This window comes from Mytilus galloprovincialis, chromosome 2, assembly GCF_965363235.1.
Source record: "Mytilus galloprovincialis chromosome 2, xbMytGall1.hap1.1, whole genome shotgun sequence".
NCBI classification, from domain to species: Eukaryota; Metazoa; Mollusca; class Bivalvia; order Mytilida; family Mytilidae; genus Mytilus; species Mytilus galloprovincialis.
In genome coordinates this window covers 105593878-105617376 of record NC_134839.1, presented here as the reverse complement: position 1 = coordinate 105617376, position 23499 = coordinate 105593878, and the positions used below count along the sequence as shown (strand labels likewise).

The window sequence follows — 23499 nt, the reverse complement described above, 5'->3', positions numbered from 1 at the left end:
GTTATGGGCCGAAATTCACAACGTTTCCGGAATTATCTGTATACTAGTAACATTTCACAACTTCCTGTTAACAAAAATATCAGAATGCTGAGCCAGATCAGTCGGACAGCATTATCATTCATTTAAAATAACTGACAAATCAAGGCTGTTTTTAACAAGCTGGTTTCCAGTAAGAAAACTAAATCGAGATCCCAGAATTCAATCAAGAATTAAATAAAATCACACAGCTGTTATTTTCTTTGTTAAACATTCGTGATTTGATAAAAAAAAAAAAATTCAAAACATTAATTTTCAGTTTGACTGTATGTTGATTATTGCCATTTTATGACAGGAGCAGAACAATCTATGAAAACATCCTCAATTTGAAATGTTTTGACTTGCATTACTAAGCTCAACTTTTCAAACTATGAACACAGGCACTATACGTTCTGTCAATACTAAGTAATAAAATATTGGCAATGGCAGTGGCGTAGCAAGGGTTGAAATGATGTGGATGCCTTCGCCGAGCGGAGAGAGTCGATTTTTTGAAGATTATTTTATGCAGAAAATTATATTTTTTTCAGACATTGTTCCTGTAAGCACATGTACTCCCCTTGAATCCGACACTGGTTAGATTTTTGTTTAATTTCAAATTTGACCTTTTGAAATATAAATTATAACGGAAATCTTATTGCATTTTCTCTGAAGCTTTTATTTCTCCATTAAAAATAAAAGGAAAAGGAAAAACATTATTTTTTATTAGTTATTGCCCTTGTTCCTTGGTTACATAAAATATGTGCAATACAGGGGACATAGGAACTTTGTTCTTTTATTGAAAATAAAGTTAATATGTGGACCTAGATAGAAACTGGAATTTACTGATAAGCCTAGGAATGATCACACTCTATTATAAATTAGTTTTTTTTTCACGTCGTCTTTCATGTCACAGGAAACGATATCAGGATATGGTGATTTAGTTGTCAGTTATGTTGTTAGTCAGTTGTAGAAGCCATCGACTTAATTTCAGATGAAACAGGTCCGAGGATCTGTGCATCGTCCTCTGCACTTGCCGTAGCCGACGACGTAATCTTTTTACGAAAAAAAAATCGAGAACACTTTTCTGCGATTTATCCATCTTGTTTTATTACATGAACTAAATTATCTTAAATAAAAGACCATGCATACTTCATCGGAAATAATTGGATGTTATCCTCATATCCCAACCCTTGTTACATACGGATACATCCGAGTTTAACTGTTTCGAACATATCTTTATTTATAATTTTTTTCCTGTCAAAATGATGTGGATGCTTGAGCATCTGAGCATACATGCAAGCTACGCCACTGAATGGGAAGAAAAAAGTATCCATATAATTTATATATATGTTACAGGCATTTTCTAAATTTAGGCATTTTGTAAAATGACTGAAATTTTTAGGCATTTTCTAAAATGCCTGGATGATTTAGGCATTTTACAAATTGACTAGTTTTTTCAGGCATTTTATAAAATGCCTGAAAAAATTGTAAGGCATTTTACAAAATGCCTAAAAGACTAAAACTAAATGGAATACAAATTTTAACGACTAGAAATATCAAATAAATAATTTTATTCTATCATTAAATATTGCATGTTATTTAAACAGTAAAAGTTTTATAATTTTAATTAAATCAATCATTTACATAAACACTGAAGATGACAATTATTTGTTGATACATGTAATGTTTGGATGACAGCGACTGTTACACATTTGTCCTGACTTTTTGCAAAGGCAACGTTTAGTGTTACATCTAGTCTTACCACTAGCACTACAGCCACATTTTGTGTAACCCTGACCATCACACAAAGAAACTTTACTGACAGCTTTTCTAAAGGATATTTCATTATTATAATTTACACAATGAATAGCAATAAAATTACTGTCAGATAGTTCAAACTGATTCCTGGTGTAAAGCCCATGTAGTATTCCATCTTTAATTCCAAGTTTATAACCATGCTCTTCCTTTCCAGTAACAACAGCCATAAGGTTACGCGGGTCGCCTTTCCCTCGATCCACATGGGGAATTGCAATTAATACATTTGCTCCAACATCCACCTCTGTTAAAACTCTTTCCGATAGATTTCTCATCCTGACAGCTTGTTTTGTCATTGAGTCTGATGCATGCCTTCTCTCATTTCTGATGACCTCTTCGTTTGAACATAGGTGACAAGTAATAGTATCAGATATGTTTCCTTTTGAACACAGCTCATGTACGTACTGCGCACAAGTCAAACACTGGATATTCGAAAAACATAGATTTTCACACACGGCACACATATGAACATCTAATTCTGTTTCCTGAGTTTCAGATAGATTTAATGCTGCATTTAGCTGGTTTTCCTCGTCAAGTTCGTTTAGCTTATCAGAGCTTAACTCATTTGGCCTGTCATTGCTTATCTCATCTGGCTTATCAGAGCTTTGAAAATGCTGAATCAGATCTTCCTCAGTCTGTAAAGAACCAAGAATCTCTTGAGGTAGTGATGATGACGATAGTCCTATCTTAGCATCACAGCCAAACATTGCCTTGTATGGTGATCTGTTAATACCAGAATGATGACTGTTGTTTTTTTCAAACTGAACAAATTTCAACCCTATATTCCACTTTTTACTGTTGTTCTCTCTCATCAAGATAACAAGCATGTCTTTGATATCTGCATTTCCTCTTTCAACACTTCCTTGTGATTGAGGATGTCGAGGTTTTCCATGAACTATTGTACAATCTGTCCACATGTCTTTCAGTTCTTTGATAATATTGGCCGTAAATTCACGTCCGTTATTCTAATTATAGACACTAAAACTAGTAAAACATAAAAACTTAACCTGCAGGCTAGATTTATAAAGAATAATCTTAAATTTATTTTAATCAATACTTTTTTGTAGCTTTACAATATGTTTCTATCATCTAATTCGTGTATTGCATGTTTACACAATTTGCCTGAAACAGACCAGGCATTTTGTGTATTTTTCATTAAAATTTTCAGGCATTTTACAAAATGACTAGGGTTTTTTAGGCATTTTACAAAATGCCTGTCAACTTTAGGCATTTTAGAAAATGCCTAAAAATTCAGTCATTTTACAAAATGCCTAAATTTAGAAAATGCCTGTAACATATACATACACTATTTTCTTCCCATTAGCAATTTATTTTACTATTGACAGAACTTCATGAACGTCTAGTGATGTGCTATGAACAAAACTATGTAAGGAAAAAGGTAAGACACCTTTATTTATAATACACCTTATCACTAATCCCGGCTGACCCAGCCGCTTGAACTTTTGACAACAACAATCACTTTTCCATTGTGACGTCAGATATTTTGTTTTATGACGTCAATATTTTACAGGAACCTGTGTGATATCCAGCAATGGCAGACAAATAGCGATAAGGTGTATCTCTTTTGATATTCTGGATCTGAAGTGATTTTCTGATATGACTGTCCACAGAAATTGCTTATCTTATGTTTACTACCTTTCTTCAGAACAGTGACTTTTGCATCTACTGTTTCATTCTGTATACTGAAACAGGCAAAACTTTAGATAGGCACAGATAAAATGTGGTGTGGTTAAATCAGTTTGAAGAACAACCAAATAATTACAAGCTCCTGACAAGAGCTCATACAAATGTATAACCAAATACATGTAGATGAAAAATTAGTAGGTTTCATTCAGCAAATATAAACAGTACAAGAAGGCATAAACTTGTGAATGCTCAGAAATTTTTTGAATATTAATCATGTAAAATACCTCTAGCCAATTGCAAAAACATGAAAAAGAAGGTTTAATAAAAATAAAGTTTGTTGGTTTAATTAAATGTACCTTATTGTTAAATTCAATTTTTATTGAATGCCTACAAATTGTAAAATCATACAATTTACTTTTAAGCAACAAAATACTCTACCTTATTTAGAAAACTTAATTCATATTTGTGTCCTGCTAATTATGATAGCTACATCCTAGCTGTGAATGTTTATTTGATAATAAGAATTTATCATGTTCATTTTGTTGTACAATGTATGTTCATTTAAGTTTGTGCTTAAATAGAGTTTTCATTTATTTTTAGCTGTGTGCATTAAAAAGTAAGCATGGCGAAGGAATCTGAGGTGCTCGACCATACTTTATGTCAGGAGATGGCCAAATATGTTGAGGAATTAACAACCAGTGGAAGACCAGCCTTAAATCCTGATATCATGAAAAGTTTCAAGAAAATTTGCAGGTAGGATATTCTGCATTATACATGTATTTACTGAACAACGAACAATATACAATAGATATAGGTACATATACATGGATATGATATACATTTAATTTAGATGAAAAGTTATATCCAAAGAGAGAAAGGAAAACAAATTAGAAAATTGAACATTCAATTGCAGCTTTCATAAATATATTTAAGAGAAATATAAAGTGTTTTTGCAAGATCCTCCTAAACTTTGAGAATAATGTACAAATGCATAGCTATAAACTTTGATACCAGTTTTATTGTTTAGGACACATTTTTTTTTAGAATAACCATGACGCATACTTCAGATTGTTTGTATGCTGCTATTAAATAGTCTCTTACAAAGACAAATATGAGAAACAGTTTTTTTCCTGCTATAAGTATGACATAATTGTTCACAAATGATAGGTATCACTTTCAAGATATCAATAAACATTTAAAACCAGATGAGTGTTTTCTTTGTGACAAGTAAAATGTGTTATACAAGCAGATAAAATTATATACTTTGTTTCACCTGGTTTTTTTTCAGAGTATCATCTTTGTATTGTGAACAAGCATATCACCTTTTGATTACTCAGCTTGAGAAAGGACATTCAGAGATAAGACTATCAGCTTTCCAAATGATAGAGGAATTATTCAACAGATCCCACTGCTTCAGAGAACTACTTATTTCTAACTTTCAACATTTCTTAGAACTTACAGTTGGTGAGTACTAATACTGCGTCCCATCTCAAATCTACTTTCATCACATCAGAAAAAGTTTTTGTCTACATGTTGGTATTTTATGTTGTTAAGTTACTGTCTCATTGGCATACACCTCTCCTTTAATTTATCAACCTTAACTGACCACTTATATTTGGGGAAATTAAACACAGTGATAGACATAACCGAAAACGCGGTGTACACCTTAAAAATGGTCTCACATATTTAACATGAGACTAACCAACCATGCGAGGGCTGTACAGCCTGTCAAGGTCAAAATTACCCGTCATCATCAAAATGATAGATTAGTTGGATTATGTTATGAAGACTGTACTTTAAATTGTTGCATTGAACTTTTGTTTATTTTGCTTGGTTACAACTTGACTCTTTGATGATGTTTGTAATATTTAGTCTTCGTGGTTATTGTTATTGTATTATTATAATAGATGAGTTTTTCTGACATTACAGAAACAGATTATGATAATCCTTTACCTCCACCTAAAGCCGCCAGTGATTTATTGAAGTCTAGTGCTTACTCAGCCATACAGAAGTGGTATGATAAGTTTGGGGAGGAATACAAAAGGCTCACTCTGGGATTCAATTTCCTCAAAACTTGCAAAAAGGTTGGATTATATTGTGAAGAGTATTATTATGTGAATAAAAAGAAAACTAAATGACAGAAATTTTAAATAAAATATGAGAAGATATATAGCTTCTTATAGAATGCTTTGTATTATTAGAATATATTTAATTCTTGCTGTAATTCCAAAAAAATCAATTTATTCCTTTATAAAATAAGATTATCTGGGTTATCTCCTCTTATAAGAAAAAGTTTAAAGAATTTTCAATCAATTAAGAAGAATTGTCAAAATAATATAAAATCATGTTCTTTTCCTCAATTTAATGAAAGTAACAAATGAATTGCAGTCCTGCTTTTTTCATTGAAAATCTAGCTCTTTTCTCCATTTTATAATAATTACATTAAATGTATGTTTCACTATAATACGTTATTCTGATTGGCTAACTGTGCATCAAGTGTTATTCCTTAAGCAGTTGTATCACACAATAAAACTTTTCATTCATGATGACACGAGGTCCCACAATAAAGTGCACAGGTAAATGAAATAAAAACTTGATAAAAGGCGTGTTTTCATGATCCTATAGGTAAAAATGTAATTATAAGTATTGAATGCTTTTTTTTGTACTTTTATAGGGTTGTAAAAGCGTTGACCGTGCGCACATTTTTAGTATGAAGCGCTTCCGCGCTTCATACAAAATGTACTTCGGTCTACGCTTTTACACCCCAATAAATTTACAAAAAAGAGCATTCAATTCTTAAATGCAAAATGGTGGAGGAACTCCTCCTCAATACTACCTCAAGTTATACATAGTTGAAAACTTTTCTTAAAGTGCTAAAAACACAAAACCATAAAGAGGTATATTAAAAAAGTATTATTGTAACAGTTGATTGTAATGTTTCATAAAAAAAATTGATGGTTTAATTAATCTTTTATAAATTTTTGATTAATTTTTATAATTATCTAGGTTCAAAATAATGCATGTAAGCAGCATTCATATCAATAAACCAAATCCTATAGCAATTTTAATATTGAAAAGGGTTTTATGATTTAATGGATGTTTTCTTGTTAACAACTTTGATGATGATAAATTTAAGTTACGTTAATAGGTTTGATTTATACAAGTATTGTATAAGATAATTACAATATAATCAAATTGTTTTAGATTGATTTTAATGGCATTAGATCAAGAACTGAACTACAGCAAAAACAAGAAAAGGAGAAAGAGGAGAAACTTCAAAAAATTGCCAAAGAAAGAATGGAGAAGACATTAGAACAAATGAATGGTCAGTAAATGGAAATTTCTACTTCATTTGACTGATTTAATCTAGTTTTTTGTTTATTAATTGCATCCTCTTCCATTATGAACTAATTTAGAATTGCTTGAGATCTTATCTCTTCAAATATATGCATTATTCATATTTGCTTCATAGAGGGACATGTCCCCTTTCAAACCTATCCCGGTGTAGAATAAAATCCAAACTTTATAGAATGATTTTGTACTATAGACTATTCATACTTTACATAAATCTTTAAAGTTAAACGCTGTACAAAATTATTTTTCATTCTCAAACATATAATGTAAAATCAGAAAATATTGCAATGTTTTATTATTGTAAAAAAATTAGCGACAGAGTTATGATCGAAATAATTTAAAGTTGCATTTTAAAATTTTTTACATGAATTAAACAGGATTATTGTCTAGAATCAATGACAAAATCGCAGTAATTTTGCACACAATTATTTTGGAATTTACAGTACTCACTTAAATGTATATTTTCACCATTACTAAATAACCCTTTATTAAATCATCTTACAGAAATGCTAGAAGACATCAAGAATACTATAACAGAAGCAAAAACTGGTTTCCAGTTGATATTACCTAGTCCTGATGATTTCTTCATAGAGACAGGAGAGGATGAGACAAGTTTAATAACAAAATCATGTGTTGAGAATAGTAGAACTGCAACCTGTACAGTTACAGATGGCGATTCATCTAAAACCTGTACAGAGACTGATGGCGAATCATCAAAAACTTGTACAGAGACAGATGGTGAATCATCAAAAACCTGTACAGTGACAGATGGTGAATCATCAAAAACTTGTACAGTGACAGATGTTGAATCATCAAAAACCTGTACAGAGACAGATGGTGAATCATCAAAAACCTGTACAGAGACAGATGGTGATAAAGTGACTACAACAACTGACGATGATCTGACTTCTGGTTCAAACAGTAATCAACCAGAATGTGAGGTGAAAGATTCATCAGACTTGGAAATTAATAATATATTCACATGTATTAGTAGTAAAAATGTTAATGATAAACCCAATGGTACATTAACTAGTAAAATTGAAAGTGAAAATTGTAGTGAGGATTTAGCTACGGATGATAAAACAAACAGTTCTTCCATCAAGAGAAGTAATTCTGTCAATAATGATTCTGAAAGTGATGAAAATTGTACCGAGAATGAAATGGACGATGATAGTGAAAGTGATGAGGAAGAGAACGTCCTACAGGAACATGGGCTACACAGTTTTAAATATAATCTATCTATAGATATGACACCAGGTGTTGTGTCGCTGCAGGAAACAGACGATAACAAAGATCTACTCCAGACACTTAAAGATCATTATAGACTGATTGTTACTAAATATAAACCAACTGTCAAAAAATGGATACAGGTAAAGTTAATATTATGATATAAGTATATCTTATATCATGATACAGAAATAGATACTATGATTATAAAGCTGCTACCTTCATATTTTGTATCAGTTGGGATAATTGTACAAGTATTTAATGTATTATTATAAAGAACAGTAGCTATGTTCGTGTTTTTGAGATTGCTTTTCACCTATAATTAATTCACCAATGTGAATTGTGGTAAAGTTAGAATTTTATGTATCATTTGTGATACCGTTATACCTTATAATTCTTAAATATTGTGAATGCTATACATGTTTATTTTTAAGTGTAACTAAGCAAACGTTATAATGGAATCATAGTTCTACAAATGTAAAGTAGAGAACATATTGTTAACTGTGTTCTGATGTTGCTTAATTTTAGTTTTGAATAAATCAGTGAATGAATGCACTGCACATGTATATGTTCTTATTGCATTTCAGTATTTGTTAAAAATATTTATAATTCCTGATTTATTATAATATTGTACAGAATCTGACAAAGTATGGAGATAAAGAAGATCTAACAAAGAGTGTGATAGACGTTAAAACTGACCTGGATAGTTTATTGTCTAAGTATAACGAGATGAACATTATACCTGATGATAAACCTGATGCAGAGATGGAAGGTAATCAAATCCCTGTTTGTTTTATGATCATTGATTGACTACATGCACCAGTTTTGGTTACATCTTCATTGAAACACTTTCTTTATGCATAAATGAAAAAAAATAAGTTGTGAATTTGTTCATCTAGTATTAGGTTACACTTCTTGACCATACACTTCTGGTCACCTCAACTACCATAATTCATTGGTTGATTGTTATTTGCTTTATGACCAGGGTGGAATATTTCATTCATCTTCAGAACGAGAAAAATTAAGATGGTTGTAACAGGCCATACCAATTCCTTAAAGAGTTTTTGCAAGGCTTCTTTAATGAACAGAGAGCATGTCACTCTCTGCTCAAGGCATCATATTTAATATTCTTATCAGTGTCACCAAACAAGTCTGCAATTTATACATACGACAGAGGAACAAATGTGCAATATTTCATTTATGACGAGCTTAAATTTATGTTAGTTAAGAAGGTGGAAATTTTTGACAGTTATCTAAAACAACAATAGTTAGCTTAAAGGGAAAACAGTTTGTATGGTCAAATATGTAACCGATAACTGCCATCATATCAATATTTTGTTTTATAGATGATAGTGATGATGACTTTGAAGATGTTCCTGAGAAAGAAGGATATGAACCAACTATACCTCCACACAAAAGAGCTGAATATGGTAAATAAGGAAATAATATGGCATAATTTCTCACTGATTTTTTTATCTAAAATATAGGTTTATATAATTCACTTTAAAAAATTTCTAAACACATAAACCAGTACTTTGGTAGTTTGACATAACAGTTGATTTACTGAGTGGAACAAATATAACCAAAAAAAATCGTTCCAATTAATTGTTTCTTTTTTTTAAACATATCCAGTACTCAATTAAACTACTTGCTAATAGATCTTCCTCCTTACTTTTTAGGATTAGACCCATTGCCAACATCAACAAGATCAGAGACTGTTACACAAAAACCCAAAGCCAGTACAAGCAAGAATACCTCTGGTTTCTGGAGTCTGTCTAAAACAATAGAACAGAAACCTGAAAGTGATCCAACCACAATGAAAGCTAACTTTGCTCGTTTACAACAACAAACCTCTAGGTATGATAATATATGGCTAGCTTTGCTCATTTACAACAATAAACCTTTAGGTATGATAATATATGGTTAGCTTTGCTCGTTTACAACAATAAACCTTTAGGTATGATAATATATGGTTAGCTAACTTTGCTCATTTACAACAACAAACCTCTAGGTATGATAATATATGGCTAGCTAACTTTGCTCGTTTACAACAACAGTCATCTAGGTATGATAATATATGGCTAGCTTGAAATAAATTAAAGGATATGTCAACATACAGCTGCATCTTTGTTAGATAAAGTAGATATTTAAAAAAAATATATTCTTTCTATCCAAACAATAAGTTTTTGGTCAGTAATTATCACCATTTATATGGTCTTTTGTTAGATTAAACCATTAATTATATTTTCTTTCTTGTGGTTTCCATTTGACATTCCAGCAGTGCATTTAATGGCATATAAATAATCTTCTGATTCACATATATTTGTTCAAAGCAAAGGGTAAAAGAATTTATAATAACTTAGTGAACTTTATTTCTGTACATTAAGTAAAAATTGACATCTTTGTAATTGTAGTACATCAGCAACAGTAACTAGTGACCAGTCCAAACCTAAAGTACCATTACAAGTCAGTGGAGACTCACAAAAAGACAAACTGTTGGAGAAGGCACCAGTAGTACCATATGGAGTAGACTTAGAACACTGGGAAAATCCAGACAAAATGGAGGCTCCTATGGTTGTTAAGTAAGTTGTTTTACTAACAAACACTGGAAGAGCCCAGACAAAACAGAATTTAAGAAATAATGTTTTGTTCAGTCACGTGTAGAATATATTTCTTTACTGTCAATTCAGAAATTAGTTCATGCATTTATAATTGCAAATCCTGGACCACTGTCAAAAATTTTAATCTTATCAATCTGCTTGGACCAATTTTGTGAAAAAATATTGCTTCTCAATTATTTTTTGCATAAATAAAATCATTGCAATAATTTCTGAATTAAATTTTTATTTGCAGTTATGATTGGCTAAATACAGTGTGGGCGTATACTGAACGTGATAATGGGGAATCTAAAGCTGACCAAGTATGTACAGGTCATTATGTAGAGGTCATGTTTTCTGTTATTTCGCCAGCAATTCCTTTTTAGCTTACCTGGCCTAAAGGATCATGCAACACATTTTCATCACTTGGAGTCATATTGCTTGCAACTTTCACAAAAACTGTCTATGAAACTACCAGTCCAATTTGAACAACACTTGATCATAATCATCCTTCAGATATCTATTTTAAAAATGTGTTCGATAATCTTACTGTAAATAGAAATTGCAAATAACAAAAATTCTCGGCAGAATAAGATATATAGAGATTAATACATGGCCTTTTCCATATCGGCTCGGGTATCATCCCGAGACCCCCATATCAGCCCAAGAAGAAGTTGACTTCCCGTAAAATGTTGCACTGTTATGGGTTTTGTGCACGAGATGCCCCTGATATTATTAGCCCTGGTGGGAAATTATGGCTTGTGTACTTCTGTTCATTACACATATGCAAAAGCTATCATATCAATGCTAAGTATATGATAAATACAAATAAGACAACATAATGAAACTGTCATAGACTCCTTTTAGAAGTTATTGCCCTTGAAAGACCATTTAATATTTTTTAAATCACTCTTTTCTCAAAAATTGCTAAATAGATAGACTTCATATTTTGCCCTCAACTTGGCAATTATGTTTTCTATCAAATACATGACAGAATAACTTTACATCTGCTCAGCAACTTATTAGAGATGAATAGATGTATTTACACTTGTATGCAAATTTGTCCGCCATTACATAAAATCACACAAGTTCCTTTAAACTTTTACATCACAATTTTAAAAGTTTGTATCACAATTAAAAAGTGCCTGTTGCTTGACGCCATAAGGTTATTAGGAGCAGATTAAGGTCATTCAGAGACAAAATTCAGCTAAATGATAGTGTAAATACATTTATTGTAAAGAGTGTGCTACTATTTTATCTGTCAGAAACATATTTCCTGTTTTCTGTTACTTTGAACTATATGTGGTGTATGCTGAACATAAATGTAGTTATGTTAGTCAATTGTACACTAGTTCATTTAAATGTAATTTCCTAACATATAAAATCTTAACATGTTTTGAACAGGATGGCTTGGCAGCACTTAAGAATAGAAGCATAAGTTTTGCAGGAAAATTTGAAGCTGTAAAGTGGAAATGTAGGGCTCCTATGCCTAATGGAAAGTTTTGTGAAAGAATGGATAGATTTAAGGTACGTTTATAATGGGTAGTTAAATCTTTGCTGATTCTTGGTATCACTATTGAATGATGTATAAAGTATTGCAATGTACCTCTATTGAATGAATTCTTTCAAAATATGTGAACATTTGATATGTATACTAAAGTTTTAAACATAAGTAAACATATAAACAGAAATGTTTTAAAAACTGGTTGTCAATAGATTATTGAACTTAAAACAACTTTGTATGTTTGTATTTTTTGTAGTGTCCATTCCATGGAAAGATAATAGCCAGAAATGACTCAGGACAGCCGACTGATCCAAAAGACATAGCCTCTCTGTCTAGTCAACATGATGATATTGATAGTAAGATAAGTTTATCTAATGATGACAAAGACTATTTTCAGTTTATTTGAATCACTGTATAATAATTTAATGTACAGTTAATTGCTTAGATTTTCCCTCACATTACCACCAATGCACATTTATCCATAATTTTATCTTTTCATATCATTGCAACGTTAATGTATCCATATAGATATAGGTGATGGACATATTCAAGAGGGAGAAGTTTCAAATTTAGCAAAATATTAGCGAACAGTTATTTGGCACTGCTTTGAACCTCCTGCTAATGTTGACCTTCAAGCTGTTTTCTATCTTCAATTTAAAAGGTCAATTTTCACATCAATGATTACCTGTCAAAATATTTACAGCAGTTTCAAAGTAAAAATAAAATTGTGCAAATAGAAAAGAATAATTAGTTGTTACAGATCTCTAAGTCACCTTTTAGGCCTTAAAACATTTACGAAATTCTTGATATGCTTTTATTTCAAAATACTATTGTCAGTACTAAAGGCATTAATTGGGAGCTTAAAAAAAGATATGAATATCACATGTTTTGTAAGAAATATATTGCTGTGACCTTATTTCTATTTTTGTAATTGTAGTAACAAGCAATGACCAGTCCTATTGGAGAGATCCAGAACTAGAAGCCGATATTGAAGCAGCATTAGGGATAGACCTAGGCTCTAGTAAAGGTAAAAAGAAAGGAAAAGGTAAAGGCAAAGGTAAACAGAAAAAATATCCAAACTTAACAGATATTACAGAGGTTAAAAATACATCAAGGAATAGATTGGAGAAGAAGATATTTAAAAGGTAATAGAAATATAATGTAAAGCATACAAATAGTATGATATTATACAGTAAAAAGAAAAATATAGTACACAAAAGGATATAATATAATACATTGAATGATATAATATAATACAGAATTAGAATCTGATATAATACAGTTAAGGGATAACCTATCAAAGGTTTATGGTTCTCTTCTGACACATGATACAACCAAGATTGCTGTTAGTGGTGTTAAACACAAACCAACATACATACAAAGTAAAACAGGAAATATTAAGTCACTTTGTCATGCTTCAGTGTCTGCACTTTTTACAATGATTAAAGAGTTGATCTTTCAGTTAGGAGGGGTTTTAAGGATATTGTTATGGCTAAGTTATACTCATTAGTGATTTAATGTGTTATTTCAGTACATTTGTATTTACATATATAACATACATGTTGTTGTCTCTTTGACACAGTCTCCATTCTCAATGTTATATGAATATGTTTCCATTTTAGATCTACAATGAAAAGAGTTGCAGCTGACTTGGATGAATTAGACAATAAAAAGGCAAGAGATAAATTTGGCAATCAGTTTGTATATCAGATGTCACAACGTTGAATGAAATACCAAAGTATTTGTTTCATAGATGAACCATTGACACTGGTATCAGATGTCTCAAGGGTGAATGATATATACCATAGACTACTCTTAGTCTGCAATTGTTCAAACATCTGTGTGTTGTGTTGGATTTGAAACTTGAGGAATACTTTTGGCAGAAAAGGATTGAGATGAATGACTGAGAAACCCCCCTCAATTGTTATTCTAATCATGGATGCATACAATTTGGGCAACAGTCCACCCTTTTTTTATGCTGAGTTATTCTTTTTCATTTTTGTCTTCTGTTATGAGTGATATTATACAAGTATATATATATCCATAGATACCACTTACCTTGTGCCAAACACATTGAGGTTTAATACAGATGTCTAGACAAAAAGGAAAACAGGAAGAAATGACTTTGTGAATATGAATCAATATAACAATTTAAACTGAAAAAAGACTTGTAAGATACATATATAATCAATACTATTGCAGACAATCCTTTTCACAGAAGTTATAGTAGTTGTTCCATTAATGATGGCTCAATACTATAGTTTATTGTATAATATTTGTTTTTATTTATTTGGTTCAGATTTTACTGAAAGAATTTTTATATCAAGATATGAAAATGTTTATAAACTGTTATATTTGATAATAGTGCCATAATTGTGTTTTTTACAAATTTATTGGTCATAATTTGTATTTGTCCATTAGATACATTCTATGGTCTTTTAGATGATTTATACATATAAACTGTGAGGATAGCATTATTTACCCTGTCTGTCTTTCTCTGAGGATTGGTCTATTTCATTTCAACAAATTTCTCCAAGCCAGTGAAAAAATGCCAATAAAAATTTCAGAAATGTTCAGTACCTATAGTCGCCGTCAGCTGAAATTCGTAGCGGTTATCGGTAAAAATAATCTAAACTATCAATCGCGTTCACTCAAGATATAGTTTTTCATATTCCATTCATAAATCGCATAAAGAAAAACCACTACTGACCTACCTTTTAAGTGATCACACTGTAATAATCCTGACCTTCACATTTTCCAGAATATTTTCCATTGTAATTCCGCCATCTTCGTTTCTATGAGGATCATTTGTTTACATATGAAATTCGTCACTGTACGCAGATTCCTGAAATGTTCCTTTCATTGATGTGATAAGGTTTCCCGCGCTTTATGCAAATTTTATGAAATTGAACTCCACGGAAACACTTCCGGTAAAAACAATGGCTGATTCCACCATTCAAAATCGTCTATGAAAAAGTGAAGGTCAGGATTATTACAGTGTGATCACTTAAAAGGTAGGTCAGTAGTGGTTTTTCTTTATGCGATTTATGAATGGAATGTGAAAAACTATATCTCGAGTGAACGCGATTGATAGTTTAGATTATTTTTACCGATAACCGCTACGAATTTCAGCTGACGGCGACTATAATTCATTATGTACCTAAATTAAATGCTTTGGTCAAAAGTATATCTATGATAATCCAAAAACCGAGAGAAATGTTATTTAGGAGATTTTATTTAAAGCACACCATGGAAATTTCCTTACCAAGAAAAATGTTGTTAGTGATTACAATAATCTGTTAAATTTTTCAGCATTAGTGTTAAACAATTAGGCATTCTACATGTATTTTCCTGTCACTTTGTCATCAGTAAAATCTATCTTTAGTATAGACAGAAAGAAAAATATTAAAGGTTCTAAAATTGTCATGATATTCAGATGTTTTAATCACCTCATTAAAAAAATTGGACTGTAGAAATTAGATTTTTTGTTGGTGTTTAAAAAGTAAAATCACAAAAATACTGAACTCAAAGGAAAATCAATTCGGAAAGTCCGTTTAATGCCTCTTTCATTATATTCCCTTGGCTGTATGATGGCAAACAGTTTATGTTAGTGATGGAATTTGGTGTACTCAGAGAAAACAAAATACACTGAGAATCTTTATCATTAAAGATCAGAGTCAAACTCTTCTCACCACAAATATGTGCTTTCATTACAGTATAGAATTGATCATGTTGATATTCCATATTTATATAATTTATGTAATGAAGAGATCAATATTAATTAATTTTACTTATTCATTTAAAGGTAATAAAAGATGTCTACCTATATTTTGCTTTGTATTCCTTTTTTATACAGCATGGTTGACATCTGTTGTGATCTCATCATACACATTGTAATTAATCAGATTGTCCCTATCCAGCAATTCCTCTGTAAGAAGCTCTATTTGAATTGTACTCTTGGACAGTCAGTTAAATTGTTTGTTTACACATTGAACGACAAATCTATGTGACGTATAAACTTTTTTGACGTCAGACACACAAATCAATGAATGTGTTTGTAGATAGATGTTTTTGTGTTCTGTTAAATTGTTCCTTTTAAAATTGTTATACAATGATGACTGATGTACCCATATTTTGACTATTTTATTTATTGTGTCTGTTAAGTTAACGCATCAATGTAAATATAACGGAATTTGATGAGACTGTCATCAAAGTGAGAGGGTTAGCGCTATAAAACCAGGTTTAATCCACCATTTTCTACATTTGAAAATGCCTGTACCAAGTCAGGAATAGGACAGTTCTTGTCCATTCGTTTTTGATGCGTTTTGTTATTTGATTTTGCCATGTGATTATGGACTTCCTGAATTGATTTTCCTCTAAGTTCAGTATTTTTGTGATTTTACTTTTTAGGGATATAGCTGCTAGCAACATCTATTGTATGCGATCACTGTTTGACTTTAAGCAAGACATATTTCAAAGATTCTTTGAGAGGGGGTAATCTAAATAACCGTAATTTCCTCAAATTATATTTTAAGATCGATTGCAATAAAGCAGTTGTTTGTGTATGCATTGTATCAGTTTTGCTGTTTACATTTTAAGTCTTTCTAGCAGATATCCATTTCACTTGAACATAGATAGATAGTTGCCTCATTGGCAATCATACTACCTGTCCCATTTAGATTTCAAGTAAGTTGTCAAAAATGGTAAATTGGTGAAAACAAATGAACGATTACATTTTACTTATTTAAAGGCTCTACAAGCCTGCGTTAAAAATATTAAAATTAAACTTTCTTGAGTGGAACAATATCTTAAATAAAGGTAACAGTAGAATACTGGTGTTCAAAAGTCATAAATCAATTGAGAGAAAACAAAACCAGGTTACAAACTTAAAGTGACTATAACCGAGGTAACACATCAACTATACACCTGGAAAAAAGTATTGCAACACTTTCATTGAAAACAATGTAAAATGACATGATTGTAGAATGAGTATATTTTGAGTGTTAACCAAATACTTTTGGTCAGTTTATGGTTACATTCAAAAAGTTCTGAATGAGTTTTATGCATAAACTCTAAATTGAATTCATTGTATTAACTTACTTATCATCTAATATTAATGCTACATGGTTAATTTATGACATAACAGCTGCAGTGAAATAGTTTTTCGTGCTTTTCACAAAAAATACAAATTTGCAGGACTCATTTTTTCCAAAACCTTGGTTCTGCAACAAATACAGATTTTTATGCATTAAACTTATTCAGAACTTTTTGAATGTAAATTAATAACACAAATTCAATTTTAAACCATAAACGGACCAAAAGTATTTGGTAAAACCCAAAATATACACATTCTACAATCATGTCATTTTACATTGTTTTCAATAGAAGTGTTGCATTACTTTTTTCCAGGTGTATAGAAGAGGAATCATCAACATGTTCCCTATTTCATTTGAAGAAGAAACCATACAGCAATCTTTCAAGAAAAAATTAAAAGAAGCTAGCATAATGTTTCTCTATAAAAATGATATTCTATCAATGAATAATTCAAAATTTGCAGACTATGTTACATTTATCCTGATCCAACTAAATAAACCCAAGATACAGCAAAGATTGTCTAATATCTTCACTTGCATTTGGAAATTGACAATTAGGGTTGTTTGAGAACTTCAAAAAAAGAAATAATTTCAATTTTCCAGAAGCACCTGTTCAGATTTGTGCTGATCGTTGTTTCTTTTGGTCTTTGTGGGTTTCGACTTATTGTTTTTGGTTGTTCTCTTTGTATTTTATGATGTTTAAATTAATATTGATCATGGCCTGTATAAATATTATCCAAAGGGAGGAATAGGGTAAAGAAAATACTTAGAAATAGGATTGGAGGAACAACTAAACCAATCGATAGGGTTTCAGAGCCGTTAGACTTAAGATAATGGACTAGAAATTAGGACTGCTACTAAAAAGAAGGAAACGTTTCAAACATCTTTAGGCAATGGTTACGATCCGGTCCCCCTACTATTAGCCGGATCATAACTTTTTCCTCTCTAGCGAAATTGCGTGTTATCTCTTAACCCATCATGTGTTGTTTTAAAGAGTTCCAAGGCAGAGGACCCAAAACCCAAAAACCAAAACAACGTTTCTGACAGTAATTGCTTATAACTGTATTACGATGAAGTTTTGTAACTAAAAGAAATTGTCCCAACACTGTGACAAGCTGAAGCACCCAACAACTATAAAAATAATAACCCCAAACACTTCAGACAGCGGAAATGTTTTACAACAAAACCAGGTTTTAAAAGATACCGGTATTCATTTCTTTTAAAATATCATTTTGAAGTATTTCTTAATACTCTCTTAAAAGTGAATATTGTATACTAGTATGCATGTTTTTGACTCCTTTAATGTGTGTAACTTTCTCCTCGTTTCCATACTATATACATTGGTAGGTCTATAATTGCTTGTTATGTTGACAAGACACGCCATCATGCAAATACATGTGCCAGGCATACATGATACAAGATAATTGGAATAAAAACGAAGAAGTCTTTTAACATTATAGCTAATATGGAGACTCGCTCCATTTTCTACTACTCATGATAGATGACCTCGGCGCCGGATGATTACTGGAACATTTTTTAAGTGAAATAAAAATACACTCAAAATTTAAAAAGAGGATTCATAAAAAAATATACATAGATACAGTTAATATATCACTTTTATTTTACCGTTATTTACTGGTAATAAGTCAAGAACAATTTTCTCGACAGAATTCAGATATTGAATGAAAAAAGTCCTTCATTTTATCCTCTATTTTACCATTTTCCAAATTAAAACCTGCGCCTTTATTTTGAGAATTATTGTCCTCGATGAGTTGTTTTAACATTCTTTTCCTTGCTCCTTTTGAGTACATCCTGTGAATTTTGACTGAGCTACTCTTTTCTTCCTCGAAGTAAACGGGAATATCAGAAGTCAATTTGCGTAATAATTTTTCCCGACTTTTAGCAACAAACGGGTCGTATTTATATCTTAACTGTGGTTTCACATAGTTGTGGATTACTTTTCCTTTATATCTTATGTAGTTTTTGTCTATACTTTCGTTTTGCACCGAACAAAAATCAACAACTTCAATGGAATCTGCTCCTGCTGTAGTACTGATTCGTGAAATCTGACGATCTGCTAGTTCTGGCTGTGATTCCCCAGCTTCATTTCCATTTTCCCTTTTCAATGTGGTACCCGATTCCGATTGAAGGTTTTCAGAATTACTTGCTTGGTTAATTTTTTCAGTGGTATTTTCCTCTGTTACCCTAGTCTTATCCAAGTCTTTGTCACAGATTTCCTGAGAACTCGTTGGTTCTTTTAGTGAAAAACGAGCATCTCCAATTTCATGAATTGTTATAGAAACTAATTTGTTTTCTTCAACTTTTTTTAACGTTGGTTCTTGTATGGATAAACGTTTGTTAATTCTAATTTTTGTTGGAGAGTCTCCTCTTTGTTCCGTTGGTTCATGCCTAATACTAGTAGGACTTACACATACTTTTATCGTAGTGGAGTTATTGTGTCTTGGTGATTCGTAATAGATTGGGTCATTGCTACCTTGTGTTGTATCTTCATCGGTTTTGGGTGTAAGGTTCCCCAAGTTCAGTATTCCCTTGCCTGGCTCCAGGCTCGTTTGTTGGTCTTCCGTGTTGTTGTCCTCCACACAAACGGTGGCTGTCTGTTTCAGATTTCTATTTTCTTTTGGTAACTCTAATTCTGGTCCTTGATTATGAAAAGTTACAACAGTTGTTTTAAAAGAATTTCCGACGGTTATTGGTCGGTTAGCTGAATTTCTCACTTTAGGTGTACCGTAAGAAAACTGTCGATTGTGCAATGGCTCACTCCGTGTTGATTGTCGGCTAGCTGCCAGCGACCTACTCCCATTTTGGGCACTTTTGGTAGAGTTTCTTCTTGTAATTGAATGAGCTTTCTTACCTTTTTCTTTCATCAGGTATGAAGCCTTTAAGATAGCTGGGTCTGTAGCCTCTCTAAAGATCACATTAAAAGTTGCTTCTTTTGGCGTACACGACCATGGCCGACGTGATAACAAAACGTTCTTAAAACTTTCCTCTGGAACATCGTAATCGTCAAACTCAGCCTCAATGTTACCAGATGTTCGCTTATTTAGTTTTAACAGATCCATTACTCTTTTCTTCTCTTTGGCATAGTTATCATAAGTCATTGTCTTTTCCTCGTGTAATCGGAACAGACGTTCCTTCAATCCTCTGTCCTCTACTTTATTTCTGCTCATAGCAGACACCTCACTTTCAGAAAAATGTCTCCCCATTACTAAATCAGCAGTTATTGCTTCAAACAGTGATTTATTGTCACAAACTTTCAACTTTGTAATAAACCCTCCTCAACCTGAACAATCTGAAAAGTATCACATTTAAACTCGGAGATCTTGATAATCAAACGGTCGGATATGTTCCAATTTTCTGCGAGCTTTGATTCAGACTGACGTTATCTGACCGTACGGAACTACAATTACAGAAGGTAACTCGTGTCGTTTTACATTTGGAAGCTGTTGAGTCATTCAATCTTATATTTCTATCAGAAAATATCACAGTGTTCCGTCTTAATCTTTTAGAATAAATGTCACAGATATAAATATTTATGTATGTCGTTTTTTAATTACTCTTTTCTTATCCAGAAATCTCCTGTACAAAAGAATCATAGACGTAGTTCCATTGTCTCTACTCAGATATCGGCCAGTTCCAATAACTTAGATTAAAGTGGAACAATTGATAAACTCTATCTTCAAAAAGAAAAGATTACAACAAATTTAATATTAACTTTCGTCATAATAATAGAATTATTAAAAGTTTGCGACACTTGAATGTTGTATCTTTCCCGATATATTCCTTGTTACAAACAATGTAATATTAAAACGTGTGTCAGTTGATAAATCCTTTATATCTATCGTGTATGGTTCTTACAAACAAAAAGCCTAACTTATTGTTTGAACTTCTTGATATCTTTAAGTCCATCGATTTTCAAATATTGAATTTGACAAAACAAAACTTTTCAATCAGTTTTGGTCCTTTATCAGTAATTAAGAAGGATTTCTGCAACTTCACGTTGTGCCGTTTAAGATATTCGTGAGAAATTTATCATAATTTTATTGAAAGGTCCTTCAATAATTATAAAGCTTACACGATATGTATTTCACATCAGCAGAGTGTTTAAAATCAAAGTCAGATATTGGATTTTATCCTTTAAAATAAGAAATGATTGGTCCGATCAATAAATTAGATTTAAATGTCAATATTCTGATCCAACTTTTGTAAATCTTTCTACTTTCAAAACAATACTCCCTGCAATTTTAAACGTTTTATTGAAAAACCTCGTTTTAAAAACAGAAGATTGTTTATCCAACCAACGTTTTTGCGTAGAAGAATAAATTTTAATTTCATATTTCTATATAGGCAAATTTAACTAATAATCATAACTGTTATTTTATAATTTTTATGAAATCATATTAGATCAAGCTTACAATAAAACTTCTCCACATGTAGCACATGCGAATATTAAGATAAACGTCAACATTTCATTTTTGATCAAAAGAAAATATTCTAATCTATTTTACTGACGTTTTAGTGTTTATCAGTGTCATACAGACTATATATATGTGGTATGCTTGACAATCAAATGGAGTTGAGGTAACCCTTGGACATAAAACATATACATATAATTAAGGTCTTCCCTCTACGCGAGATTTGGGACCTACACCAACAACCTTAAGTTCGCGTGACCTTCAATTTGCACCCAAGGTCAAAGGTCACCGAGTGCAAAAATAAATTACGCTGCAATTTAAAGCTTGAATATTAAGAAAACCATGAGTTTTCTGCATACATACTGTGTATAAAATGTTCCTCTCGACGAGCTCTACATTTTATAAATCGAGCTCAAAAATGCCTGACCGTCTGTTCAAAAGATACATCAACATAATTCTTAAAAGTATATTAACATGTGTATATCTTTGAAAAGGTAACAGATATCAACCTACTATAAACTGCAAAGATGATCAGTAATTCAAGGCCTTCAATTTGAGGTCAATGTCAGGTCATGATGAAATTTAACCTTTGACCTTCAAAGTGAACCATAACCTTGAACTTTTGACATTTGAAAGGTCAAGTAGTCTTGAGTTGAATGGTGGTAGTCCCATGTCTCTACCACTTCCGGCTCTCAAGTTTTGTATTGCATCATATATTTGATGATTTGTTGTGACCTGATGAACTTTACAATGTTATCCTTCAACTGCAGATCATTTATCACTTAACAGATTTGAGATATCTGTTGTCGTTTTAGAGAAATTGCAGTTTGAAATTTTGCGAGCAGAGGCATGCATTTCTGAATCAACAACAGGTTACCACTTCAAATGATTTAGAAATTAAAGAAGTTAACATAGTGATGTGTTTGACCAAATACCAAAAACATTCCATGGAAAAAAGATCAAAAAGTCAATATGAAATTTTCATGTTTTGCATTGACTTTGTAAGTTGCCTAAGTTCTATTTATTAAATTGATATTGCGTCATTTTTGGCACTTTGTAAAATGGGGTCATTAGATATATCAAATTGAAGGTCTTAATGAGCTCTACTCAAAATTGAAAAATTTAAACCCCCTTTTCATCCCAATGGGCAGGGTGAGGTCATTTAGTGCAAAAATTCAAACTTCTCAGATGGTCAGGTTGTTGCATATCAAATGAAAGTCCACAAAACGTACATTTCAAATATCAAGTTGACGTCCGCCTAAAAGGGTTGGGTGGGGTTATTGAGTGCAAAAAATATATTTTCTTTTAAGATAAGGTTGTTGTATATCAAATGAAAGGTCATGATGTGTACATTTGAAATATCAAATTCCTGACCTCCACAAATGAGTTGGATGGGGTTATTTAGTACAAAAATAAAACTTTCTAGAACATGGCGTTGTCGCATATTAAATGAAAGATCATCAAATATATGTTACATATATCAACTCGACAATGTAGGCGGCTGTGGTCATTAAGTGTAAAAAGCGAAAAGTTTCAGAAGGTATGCTTGTCGTATATCAAACGAAAGGTCATACAAAGTACATTACGAAAACATCACTTTAACAGGAAAGACCTTTCAATTGTTTGTCTTTCAATACTAGTATTACAGTTGATATTCTATTCCCAGAGTAACCGTAAATTCAGCAGTGATCACAACCCATACAGTATAGATATCATCGAGAGGCGTGACAAAAAAAAAGTAAATTCACAAAAATACTGAACTTCGAGGAAAGTCTGAAACAATTCAAACCAGAATCCACCGACCTGATTTATAT

The 23499-nt window shown here is 31.7% G+C and overlaps 1 protein-coding gene across 2 annotated transcripts; it reads left to right on the top strand.

Annotated features, from left to right (window-relative positions):
* Nucleotides 1-44: 44 nt before the first annotated feature.
* Nucleotides 45-14735, top strand: LOC143065250 (UV-stimulated scaffold protein A-like). 2 transcript variants are annotated; one of them, XM_076238704.1, is made up of 16 exons: nt 50-169; nt 3177-3229; nt 4078-4230; nt 4766-4941; nt 5407-5561; nt 6682-6802; nt 7336-8201; nt 8695-8830; nt 9405-9488; nt 9738-9915; nt 10473-10640; nt 10912-10978; nt 12060-12182; nt 12416-12515; nt 13097-13304; nt 13782-14735. In XM_076238704.1, exons 3-16 carry the CDS (start codon nt 4100-4102, stop codon nt 13882-13884), a joined length of 2616 nt encoding a protein of 871 aa, XP_076094819.1. In that variant the 5' UTR covers nt 50-169; nt 3177-3229; nt 4078-4099; the 3' UTR covers nt 13885-14735. The 2 variants fall into 2 exon arrangements, with proteins under 2 accessions (XP_076094818.1, XP_076094819.1); XM_076238703.1 differs by lacking the exon at nt 3177-3229 and having other exon boundaries at nt 45-169.
* The last annotated feature ends 8764 nt before the right edge of the window (nt 14736-23499 follow it).

Bases quoted from the DNA above. Each gene is read 5' to 3' on its own strand.
- LOC143065250 (XM_076238703.1), top strand. From the start codon at position 4,100: ATGGCGAAGGAATCTGAGGTGCTCGACCATACTTTATGTCAGGAGATG. The intron at 10,641-10,911 runs GTAAGTTGTTTT...TTTTATTTGCAG, and splicing joins GAGGCTCCTATGGTTGTTAA to TTATGATTGGCTAAATACAG. The intron at 12,516-13,096 runs GTAAGATAAGTT...TTGTAATTGTAG, and splicing joins TCAACATGATGATATTGATA to TAACAAGCAATGACCAGTCC.